At 57.0% G+C, this 11,904-nt stretch overlaps 1 protein-coding gene across 9 annotated transcripts in view; it reads right to left on the bottom strand.

Annotated features, from left to right (window-relative positions):
• Nucleotides 1-160: 160 nt before the first annotated feature.
• The window catches only part of FGFR1 (fibroblast growth factor receptor 1), a 48,159-nt gene continuing 36,415 nt past the window's right edge, over nt 161-11,904 (bottom strand). For 6 of the 9 annotated variants that reach the window (XM_027597974.2, XM_027597975.2, XM_027597978.2 and 3 more), the window contains 12 exons: nt 11,164-11,354; nt 9,074-9,218; nt 6,960-7,162; nt 5,750-5,895; nt 5,435-5,556; nt 4,858-4,968; nt 4,156-4,346; nt 3,334-3,456; nt 3,028-3,098; nt 1,590-1,727; nt 1,356-1,461; nt 161-1,245 (listed from right to left, as the gene is read on the bottom strand). In XM_027597974.2, coding sequence (XP_027453775.1) covers nt 1,069-1,245; nt 1,356-1,461; nt 1,590-1,727; nt 3,028-3,098; nt 3,334-3,456; nt 4,156-4,346; nt 4,858-4,968; nt 5,435-5,556; nt 5,750-5,895; nt 6,960-7,162; nt 9,074-9,218; nt 11,164-11,354 — 1,724 coding nt within the window. In that variant the 3' untranslated portion in view covers nt 161-1,068. The remainder of the gene's footprint in view (nt 1,246-1,355; nt 1,462-1,589; nt 1,728-3,027; nt 3,099-3,333; nt 3,457-4,155; nt 4,347-4,857; nt 4,969-5,434; nt 5,557-5,749; nt 5,896-6,959; nt 7,163-9,073; nt 9,219-11,163; nt 11,355-11,904) is intronic. The other 3 variants (XM_027597976.2, XM_027597977.2, XM_027597980.2) reach the window with 1 other exon arrangement.

The raw sequence follows: 11,904 nt of genomic DNA, 5'->3' as shown, positions 1-11,904 counted from the left end.
GAGGAGGTCCCGGGGCAGGACCTGAGGGGGAGCAGTTGCGAGGGAAGTGCAGGGAGCTGGGGCGCCCTCGGGGACAGACATAGCCCCAGGGCCCACGAGGCTCACTCCTTTCCAGCTGACATTCTCTCCCTTGTCCCCTGTCACACAGCCCATATAAAAATGAAGCAGCAGCAATTTTTATTGAGGGACCTAAACTGAAAATAGGTTTAGAACATAATTTAAAAAAATAAAACAGCAAAAGTAGCAAAAAATATATGACCTTTTTAAAAACATTTTCCTTTTTTTTTTTCTTTTTTCTTTGTTTTTAATATATAGCAACTGATGCCTCCCAGCCACCAGGAGCATCTTACCCAGTGGGTAAATCTCTGGTAACGACCCTTTTAAAAAGACATGTAAATATATACTCAGATTTATACACTTTGTGTTTTCTTCATAGCTATGTACAAAGCCCCCAGTTTGGGGCTGAGCCCCAGGGCCACGACACTGCTCCCAGCCTTTGCCTCCCCATCCTCTGGTACCAGGTATTTGGTCAGCAAAGCAAATTAGTATCGGAATTAATAAGCCACTGGCACCATCTATCTGGGGTAGAGGCTGCCCTCAGCCGAGGCCCGGAGCACTTGACCTCCCCCCCCCCCCCCCCCAGCTATGGCTGCAGCCCTGAGGACAAGGCCCCCGCCCCCAGAGAACGGGCTTACAGGTCCCCGAAGCAGACAAAACCAACACAGGAAAGCTCGGGTCAGCTCTTGCCCGCATGCCTGCTCATCTCCCACTCCCCAGCCCTCCAGGCACTGCTCCGAGGTGGTGGGGAGGGGTCTTGGTCCAACAAGGGGGAGCGGACAAAGTGGCCATGAGCAAGTACCTGCCTCTCTGCTCCTCTCTCACACAAGCAGGTTGTGAGGAGAAGGAGGAAGAGAGGTGAACTCCGTGGGGTGAAGGCCTCAGGTAAGGCAGCTGGCTCCTGCCGGCACGAAAGGGGCAAAGGGGAAGGCAGCGAGTCTCGCAGGGAGGGGTGGGGGGTGAGGGATACAGTGGATGATGGAGTCTGGGCACGGGGGGCGGGGGTGCTAGTCAGCGTCGTTTGAGTCCGCCATTGGCAAGCTGGGCTGGGTGTCGGGGCAGACAGGGCTCCTCGGGCAACGGCTCATGAGAGAAGACAGAATCCTCCCCTGAGGAGCAGGTGGAGCTTCGGGTGTCAGGAAAGCTCGGAGAGTACTGGTCCAGGGGCACGGACAGGTCCAGGTACTCCTGTGCAAGGAGAGACAAAAGGTCCGGTACTCTCCGCCCCGCGGCAGTGCTCACTCACAGAGGTGCGCCTCGTGGACGGTGACTGAAGGTCTAGGCTAGGATAGCCTCACCTGGTTGGAGGTCAAGGCCACAATGCGGTCCAGGTCTTCCACCAGCTGCTTGAAGGTAGGTCTCTGAGAGGGTACTGCATGCCAGCAATCCCGCATCATCATGTACCTGGGAGAGGATTGTCGAGTTAGGGCAGGAAGGACCAGGCAGGGCTGCTTTATCAAGCTAAACCCCTTTCTCCTTCCGTTCTTCCCCCAGGACCTGGCCCAGGACCTCAGGTGTCTTCCCATGCTTACAGCTCATTGGTGCAGTTACTGGGCTTGTCCATCCGATGACCCTCCTTCAGCAGCTTGAAAAGCTCCTCCACAGGCACGCCAGGATATGGGGAGCCTCCCAGAGTGAAGATTTCCCACAGGAGCACCCCAAAAGACCAGCTGTGGAGGAGCACAGAGCCACCGGGTCTTATGGGCACAGAGCCAGGCCAGCCTAGAGTCCTTTCCACCCCCTCCCCAGTGCGTCATCCTGACCCCCCCAGGGTATCATCCTGACCCCCGCAGCGCGTCATCCCCAGCGCATCATCCTGACCCCCCCCCAGGGTATCATCCTGACCCCCCTCAGCGCGTCATCCCCAGCGCGTCATCCTGACCCCCCCAGCGTGTCATCCCCAGCGCGTCATCCTGACCCCCCCCAGGGTATCATCCTGACCCCCCCAGCGCGTCATCCTGACCCCCCTCAGCGCGTCATCCTGACCCTCCCCAGCGCGTCATCCTGACCCCCCCCCCAGGGTATCATCCTGACCCCCCCAGCGCGTCATCCTGACCCTCCCCAGCGCGTCATCCCCAGCGCGTCATCCTGACCCCCCCCAGGGTATCATCCTGACCCCCCCAGCGCGTCATCCTGACCCTCCCCAGCGCGTCATCCCCAGCGCGTCATCCTGACCCCCCTCAGCGCGTCATCCTGACCCCCCCCAGGGTATCATCCTGACCCCCCCAGCGCGTCATCCTGACCCTCCCCAGCGCGTCATCCTGACCCCCCCCAGCGCGTCATCCCCAGCGCGTCATCCTGACCCCCCCAGCGCGTCATCCTGACCCTCCCCAGCGCGTCATCCTGACCCCCCCAGTGCGTCATCCCCAGCGCGTCATCCTGACCCCCCCCGCGTGTCATCCCCAGCGCGTCATCCTGACCCCCCCCAGCGCGTCATCCTGACCCCCCCCAGTGCGTCATCCTGACCCCCCCCAGTGCGTCATCCCCAGCGCATCATCCTGACCCCCCCCAGCGCATCATCCTGACCCCCCCAGCGCGTCATCCTGACCCCCCCCAGTGCGTCATCCCCAGCGCGTCATCCTGACCCCCCCGCGTGTCATCCCCAGCGCGTCATCCTGACCCCCCAGTGCGTCATCCCCAGCGCGTCATCCTGACCCCCCCCGCGTGTCATCCCCAGCGCATCATCCTGACCCCCCCAGCGCGTCATCCTGACCCCCCCCCAGGGTATCAGCCTGACCCCACCCTCCCCCAGCACAGACGCTTACGGGGAAAACGGGGGCTAGTGCTGGAGCTCACACTGGCCTTTCAACCTCTACCGAGTGAACAAAGGAGGGGGACACATCCAATGTTTTGTTTGATTCTCTCTGAGAGGGAAGGAGACCCCTGTCCATCTCAAGGGGCACGCCGGACTCTACTGTGCTGGAATCTTCTATCCCACGTATCCCTGGCAATTGCCTCTTTCAAACTCACACGTCACTCTGGTGGGTGTAGATCCGGTCAAACAAGGCCTCGGGGGCCATCCACTTCACAGGCAGCCGGCCCTGTAAGCGGCATGAGGGAGATTGGGGGTAGCCCAGGCCCGGGCGATGGGGGGACAAGCGGGGGGCACCCATACGACTGGACATGGGGAGGACGACGCATGCTCGGCTCGTCCCACCACACCGTCTCTCAAGCAAGGCCACCGGTGCTGGGTCCCAGCCCGGAGACGGAAGTAGGAGAAAGCCCAGTGGAGTCCTGAGCGGAGGACCTGAGGCCGGTTCTGTCCTCAGCACTTACGTTGGTTGTCTTTTTATAGTAGTCGATGTGGTGAATGTCCCTCGCGAGGCCGAAGTCTGCGATCTTCATCACGTTGTCCTCGGTCACCAGCACGTTCCTGGCGGCCAGGTCTCGGTGTATGCACTGCAGGCAGAGGAGATAGGACGCAGGTGAGGGGCCGCCCGCCGTCAGCCTGCCCCAGGGCCGCTGATCCAGCACTCGTGCCTCCTCCTGCCACACCACTACCCCTCGACCTTTCCAGGTCCCTCTCTGACACTTCAAAGCCAGCCATTCGAGCACCTCCAGCTCCAGGCCCTTGAATCACCGTAGCAAACCCTCTGTGTGTGGCTCCCTTGCACTCCTCCTAACTCATAGCTCTGGATCTGCACCCAGGTAGTCTGAACCTGGATGCATCTGTCCAGTCGGGGGAGGTGGGTGCTCTCAAGCGCTGGCCCCCAGCTGCAGCACATCCGCACTGGGCTGGGGCTCAAACGCAGCCTCCGTTTATCCGAGCACCAACACTGAACTTCACACCGTCACACAGGACTTCATTGTGCCCCATAACCAAGCCACAACATAGGGCTTATCATTCTTTCTTCGTATTTGGAGATCTAGAAGTAGCTGCCTGGGGCTGCCCGGAGAGTGGCAATGCACAGACCTGAACCGTCCCCAGTCTGAGCGGACTTTCTGCACTCTGACGCCCCTGAGAGCCTGAGACAGCACAGGCAGGCGGTGCTCCAGATGTCTCCAATGCTCCCAGACGATGCAAAGTCATAAACCGGAGGACAAGGGAGGCTCTGTTCCCACCCCGACTTCACCCAGGGGAACCCTCAGGAGCCATACCTTCTTGGAGGCGAGATACTCCATGCCCCGGGCCACCTGATAGGCGCAGGATACCAGGTCCTTGGAGGAGAGCTGCTCCTCTGGGTTGTGACTGGGGTTGTAACAGTACTCCAGCCCAGGAGGCCTCCGAGCCTGTAGGTACTCCCGTAGGTTGCCTTTGGAGGCGTACTCCACGATGACGTACAAAGGGCCTGGGAGTACGGGGACAGACGGGCCATCGGTGGGCAGGCAGGGGCTTAGCTTCACCCCCAGGGAGCCCCACCCCCAACCACACACCACGTGTTTGTTCCCCAGGCCTAAGTGCACCTTTAGGGAGCCTGGGAAATTCACTCCACTACCCCAAGAAAGCTAGGGAAAGGTTTCTTCCCAGCATACTCCAGGAAGTTCCCGAGCAAACCTGGGGGTGGGGGTGGGGAGCCCTAATTTAGGCCACAGTGACTCACCTGGTTCCACCCACCCTATGTGTATGCATCTAGATACCTGTCTTCTAAGATGAACGCCAGACCCCGAGAAGTAACTCCAGCTACTGCTGAAGTGGCCTCTCCTCTTAACCCCATTCCCTGAGCGTCGCTGAGATGCCTGGTCACTGTTACTATCTTCTCCCCGACAGACACTGTTATCCAAGTGGGAGGCCCAGGTTCTCGGCTGAGGCCCTATGCTGGCCTGGCCGGCACGGGAGAGCTGGACTAGCTTAGCGCCTACCGTCCTGTGTGCAGGCCCCCAGCAGGTTGATGATGTTCTTGTGCTTCCCGATCATCTTCATCATCTCCATTTCTGAGATCAGGTCTGACAGGTCTTTCTCTGTCGCGTCCGCTTTACACACAAACCGGGAGGGCACGGGACTCATTTACTTGGAAGGGAGGATGAGAGGAGGAAAGCGAAGGGAGGGGAGACGGGGTGGATGCTCGAGGAGGCCCTGTTTTCGGGGACTTGCTTCTCTCTCCTCCCCATCTCACACCCGAATCGGTTTTTCTTCCCCTTTATGAGAGCTGTTGGCAATGTGTGCTAGTGTGTGGGGTGGAGGACAGGATGGGAAAACCCAGCTAGCAATGGGATCTAGAATACACCTGCCCACGGCCCAGACTGATGCCAAGGAACTAAGGGAGAGCATGGCCATCTCAGGGTTCAGAATGATGCTCCCCCACGCCCAGGTGATGCTACGCAGGCTGTGCGGCAGGTGTGGGCCATGACAGGGCACTGGAGAGACTGCTGGCCCAAGGCCCACAGTTTGCTTGGACAACAGCAGGCTTGTTTTGGCAAGGACAGAAGCAGCACTTACCCTTCAACATCTTCACAGCCACTTTGGTCACACGGTTGGGTTTGTCCTTGTCCAGCCCAATGGCCTCCGCCAACACCACCTGCCCAAAGCAGCCCTCTCCCAGGGGTTTGCCTAAAACCAGCCTTTTGGGAAAAGAGAGGGTGGTGTGAGATGGGGCTGGTAAAATTTCAGCCTTGAAGGGCCATCCCGTCTCCACCTCTCCAAATTCCACCCAGCTGAGAGCAGAAAGTGTCAAACTGTTCTTTCTGGATGCATCTGGAACCCCTTCACTTTCAGCGGGGGACTTCCTCAGAAGTTGAGAGTTAAAGTAATTACCTGTCTCGAGGCAGCTCCCAGCGAGGGTCTTCAGGGAGCTCATATTCAGAGACCCCAGCCAGCATGGGGGTTCCACTAGAGGAGAGACGTGAGGGCCGAACGAGCAGAACGCCAGAGTTCATGGATGCACTGGAATCCGCCGACACCTACAGGGAAGTGTGGGGTCACCCTTCTAGCGAGGATGGGGTGGGGGAGGGGGCTGGGGGCTGTGAGCCACAGAGGATTCCTTCAACTCCTCAGGGCTTTCCACCAATGGCAGACGTGTGTATCTCTTATCTGACGTTCTTTCTCCAGCACAGAGTGGCAGAAAAACCACAAGAGGTCTGAAGATCTAAGTTCGAAAACAGACTTATTTTTGCCGCCAGCTACCCTTTTCACTCATTTAACAGGAGCAGACCAAATCTTTCTCTTCCAGACTGACATTTTGTTACCTATCATTGCAATCACAACTCTATTGTTGTCCCCATTCTTTGTGAAAACTCTGCCTCAGATTATGCATTCCTTTCTTTTTTTTTTTTTTTTAAAGATTTTATTTATTTATTTCAGAGACAGAGAGAGTGAGAGCGAGCACCAGCAGCGGGAAGGGGCAGAGGGAGAGGGAGAAGCAGACCCTGCTGAGTAGGGAGCCCAACCCGGGGCTCGATCCCAGAACCCTGGGATCAGGACCTGTGCGGAAGGCAGACACTTAACCAACTGAGTCACCCAGGAGCCCCAGATTATGGATTCCTAACTCCCAAAGCACCTTCCAGAATTAGCCCAGCTGCAAAAGAACATTCTCTCCTTTCACACGCCTTCACCCTCTGTTCCATTTCCTTGGATGAGAGGAGGGTGGCATCCTGGCACCTGACTCAGGTCCTCTGCTCTGTATCTTTGTACCTCTAACTGACCCTCGGGGACCGTTCAAAAGTACAATATGAGTTGCACATTCAGCCTGGCTAGGGCTTTCTCCCGATCCACATGCTGGGTGAACAGGGGGCTTGCAGTTGGGGTATGGTGGGCATTCTGAATTCATGGGCTAGAACAGCTTGGAACCCAACTGTGGAGCACTTAGGACATTCTACTACCCCTGGCCCAAAAGCTAGAAAGCAAAGCTGGAAGTGGTAGGTTGGGGGACCGAGGAGAGGGCAGGGCATTTGAAGGTCCTGGAGGCGGCCGCGGGGGCACAGGGAGAGGCGCTGATGTGGGGCGTGCAAATCCCCTATCTACTTTCTGTTACCTGTCTGCGCAGAGGGATGCTCTTGGCTAGCTTGTGCACGGCCATCTGGCTGTGGAAGTCGCTCTTCTTGGTACCACTCTTCATCTTGTAGATGATGACAGACCCCACCATGCAGGAGATGAGAAAGGCCCCGGTGCAATAGATGATGATCTCCAGGTACAGGGGCGAGGTCATCACTGCTGGCCTCTCTTCCAGGGCTGAGTCAGTGTGAACAGGGTGTTAGCAGGACCACTAGGGTCCCAGCTTCATAAGAAAAACAACCCCCATCTCCTTTCCTCTGAGAATTTTCAAGGCAGAGAAGAACCAAGCCTGGTCCCAGCTGGGACTAAGGTCTGGCACTGAGCAGATCAGATAGCATATGATCTCTGAATCTTCCCGATCCTGACTCGAATCCCCCAAGGGCGAGGGACTAGAGCTATCTTGCCACGTGAGGCCCAGCCTCATTCATTCAGGATCCTGCCTTGCTCAGCAGGACTGCTGGGATCGACGGGTACCAGGTACCCACAAGGGTTTTCTCCATCTACTCATGGAAACCCGGCCCTTCTCCGCAGAGCCTCAGTCCTGCATGTATCCACCTATCACATGGGACAGATGAACCACTTAGGAGTCTGTTGTCCCCGACAGCCCACGAACACCTTCTCCATTTCCACATGCCACAGCGCCCGGCATACAGTGACACATCATGAGTTCAAGGAGAGAGGATGGGGGGGAACCAGTCTGTGTCCTGGGTCCTCGCCTCCTGCCTATACCACCTGTGTCAGGTCAGACACGTAAATATTTGTACCTAGCTACACCCCCGGCAAAACTAGCTGCATTTCCCACCACATCTGGACCGCTTGAGAGGAGAACATCCATTTTGCGCACTTAGGAATCCTACTCGGGCCCTAACTCCTAAAACCGAACGAAGAAACTGGGGAGGGGGCACTCTTTTATTCTCTTCTCCCACCTTCCGTTTAGAATCCAGCCCGCTCCCGCCAAAGCCCACCCAGCTGAACCCACCCTTCCCTTGCACTCGCGAGGCGGAGAGGCTTGCCCACTGGGGTGAACAGCCCTCTATCTTGGTTGGCATTCTTCCAAATACCAGCCAGCCACAGAGGCAGGCGTGCCAGGGACCTCCCCGGAGAGGCACTACGTGTGACCCCGGACGGAGCCCAAAGGAACCCCCGGAGCCTGACAAGGAGGCAGCAGAGCTAAGAACAGGAGGAAGTGTTTCTGTTTTTCTCTCTCCCCAGGATGGACAAAACGAAGACAACCAAGTGGGAGCACACACAGGACAAAGACAGCGATGGGGTAAAAACAGAACGCTTCTCTGCCTCAAGCAGGGTTGCTGTCAGACCCTGCTGGCCGGGCAGGGCAGAGGAAGAGAGAGGAAGGGAGAGGAGGGGAGTGTCAGCAGCGACAGGAATAGCACTGTGCCCCGACCCACATGCAGGACACTCAAGAGGCAGCAAAGACCAGCCCACCACCTGAGCAGGCTGCAGGCTCCTTCCTTCCCAGCCCAACACACAGACCCCCCCTCTTAGGAGCCAAAGAGGATACAAGGGCAGCACAGAGTGGCCTCCCGAGTCAGGCCTGACTTAATGCTCTGCTCCAGTTCCCACATCTGGGTGGAAGCTCTCCTCCGAGATCAGAGGATGGCAGGGCGGGTGGGCACTGTTCCTTACAAGCAACAAGCACCTCTTTACAGAATGCCTACATCTGGTTAGAGGAGGCCTGGACCTCTCTTGAGACCTCTGGAGCCAGCAAGAAAGGATCAGACAAGTCGGGGAAGGCTGCTGGACCCGAGGAGGGAAGGCGCCTGCCCTGCAGGAGAGCCTGGCTGCAGGTTAACTCCAGATTCCATGCATGCATTGCATTGGCCAAGGGGGAGAGCCAGATGCAGGTATATAGGTGGGAGGCCTCCGTGTTCCTGCAAAATGAGGACAGCTCCCATGGGAGCTGAGATGATTTGACCCTCAAGCTTAGACAAATCGCCAGGGCCACCTGCTGGCCCCTGAAGCCCATTCCTCTACCTCTCCTGGCTCTGTGTCTCCCCCAGCCCCACAATGCATGCTCCCCCCGTGCCCGTGGTGAGGGCAGGACATCGAGAGGAGAAGTACAGTGTATACCTTCCAAAACGGTCAACCATGCAGAGTGATGGGAGAGTCCGATAGAGTTACCCGCCAAGCACGTATACTCCCCCGCGTCCTCAAAGGAGACATTCCTTAAGTGGAGCACTTCCATCTCTTTGTCGGTGGTATTAACTCCGGCAGTCTAGAAGAGACAACGGAAGCAAAATGGACAAGCACAGGACATGAGACCTCTAAGAGACACAGAGAAAGGGATGGAGGAAGAGAAGGGGGGAAAAACCGGAGGAAGAAATGCTCCCCAGCGTCTCCTTTGCAACAAGAACACACAAAAACCACCAGGCAGCGAGACCTGTTAGAGGAAGACAGTGAGACCCTGAGGGAGGGGCTCCGCAGACCTGCGACGCCGCTGGCTGGTTATGACCCTTCACCAGACGCTGGCAGCCCCTGGCCTGTCCAAGCATGCGGGCGGGCGGTGGGCAGCATGGAGAAATGCGGCCCGGCGGCGGGGGGCTGTTTGGTTTCAGGTAAAGTCAGAGGGCACACACAGGAGGGACGGATGGGTGCTGCGTCATGCGTGCACACACACACGCGCACACGCACACGTGTGCACATGGCCTACCAGTCTGCAAGGGGACACCCGGCCCCTTCTTGTCTCCACCACTCAAACCTCAGTCTGCACTGTCATTCAGCACGCGGCCGGCTGATGGCCACAAGCGCACACACAGCCAAGGGGCACACACGAGGCACAGAGTTTGACACCGACGTAGTACCGAACCAAAGCAGCCTCCCAGGCCGGGTATTTTTCCATGGCTCTGGGCTCTAGAAACACAGCAGGATAACAGGGAGAGTTGGGTGCTGGCTTCCCCATCTGCCCCAGCAGCATGGGGCCTGAATCAAACTCCCAGCAAAGGGCCCCATCCAGCTCCCCATTACCTTTTGCCATAGGTCTGGTGACAGTGAGCCACGCAGACTGGTTAGCTTCACCAATATAATTGGAAACCTTACACACATACTCCCCGCTCTGGGCCTCTGTCACATTGAACAGGGTCAGCACCTCCGCATCCGAGCTATTAATCCCCGAATGCTAGAACAAACCAACGACAAGCCAGTCAGTGGGGCACACACTGTGACGTGGCCATACTTTGCTCCCACGTAATGTTAGGGCAGGCCCAGGGAGCTAAGGCAAGGGAGACATTAGTGAGACTTATCATCTTTCCCTTTTTAGAAGGACAAAACAAGTTGACTCCGAAGGCCCAAAGCATCTGACCGAAAAATAAACTTAAAAAAGAAAATTGCTGCCCCCAGTCACACATTCTGTCTGTGTCAGGCCCACTCCTCCGGGTCTAGGGCAGGCATTGTGAAGGGAGCCGGTGGCCAAGGGCCAAGGCCATGGCCTCATTTTCCAACGCAGCGGTTTCAGTACCAGTAGTGAAGAGAAGGGATGGCCAGTAAAACTCTGGGACGGCCAAGCCAGGGGAGGAGGAGGTCTAACTCTGGGACCAGGAGGTAAATCACGTTCCCAGCCTCTGGTTACTTCTTGCTGCGAGATCCACTGGGGGAATTAGGCAATTACCTTCCCTGGATTAGTGGAGCATTCGGGGACAATGAAAGTCTGGGAGTGAGAGGAAAAAGGAAGAGAAGGCCATTACTCCTGATGCTGTATGGAATTTACCTGTGGCATCTGCTTTTCCAACTCTGCCTAAGAGTCGTGCCCTTATCATTCACTCACTTGCCAGAAAGGACGGGACTTGGGAAATAGGGCAGAATCTGGCAAACACTTGCTGGAAAGGCTTTGGTCCCAGGCAACGGAAAACCAGGAGTCCAAATGCCTTCCCTGAGTAGCTGAGCCAAAAGCCTGAGCAAAGTCACTCTCAAGGCTCTTTAGAAACCAGCAGTGGCCACCCCACCCTCCCCACCCCCGGCCCTCAGTTCCCACTGCACTGTCATTCTGCGACCTGTCACTAGCTCTGGGGAATGTGGCTAGGTCCCTATTTAAAACGGAGCATGTGCCCGAAGGTAAGGGATGCATCTGGGTCGCCAGCACTAAGCCTGACCATAGCAACTTGGGCCCAGGGAGATACGGGTCTCCTTCCCAGCACCCAGCCCATGGAGACTGGGGCCAAGATTACCTTCAAGATCTGGACATACGGCAGGTTGTCTGGACCAATCTTACTCCCATTCACCTCGATGTGCTTTAGCCACTGGATATGGGGCTGTGGGTCACTGTACACCTTACACATGAACTCCACATTGCTGCCCAGGGCCACGGTCTTGTTGGCAGGCAACCCTGCTTGCAGGATGGGCCGGTGAGGGGACCGCTCTGTGGAGGAAGAGAGAGAAGAGGCTCGTCAGGCCCCGCCATGGCCCGCTCCTGGCTGGGATGCTGACAGAGAGCATCTCAAAGACCACCAAGGAGAAGTGTGCTCCCCCTTGGCTTTTCCACTGGGCAGAAGCATTTCCAGACTCTGCTGAGCCTTAGCCCCTCGACTTGAGCTGGGAGAAGGAAGAAGGTCCTAAACGATGAGGAACTTCCTCCGCGAGGCAATGCATCCATTTTCACAGGCACCAGAAGTCTCTTGCCTTAAATGGAGACCGCTAGAACTTCAGTCACATTCCCAGACCTCCCTACCGAAAATCACACAGAGTCGTTTAGACTCGCTACTCAAAGCATGGTCCATGAGCACCAGCACCAGCAGCACTAGGAGCTCACTAGCAATGCCAATCTCTGGTCCTATCTGGCTGGCCCAGAAGCTTCTTTTTATACCATATCCTTAAAGCCAAGAAGAATGCTGGCTGTGCAACTCTTTACCTTAAGACCTCTAGAGAATGAAATCAGAGCCTCCAAGAAGAAGAGGCTGCCGTAGCAGCAC

Source organism: Zalophus californianus, chromosome 2, assembly GCF_009762305.2.
Source record: "Zalophus californianus isolate mZalCal1 chromosome 2, mZalCal1.pri.v2, whole genome shotgun sequence".
NCBI classification, from domain to species: Eukaryota; Metazoa; Chordata; class Mammalia; order Carnivora; family Otariidae; genus Zalophus; species Zalophus californianus.
This window is presented reverse-complemented; position numbering and strand designations above follow the sequence as displayed.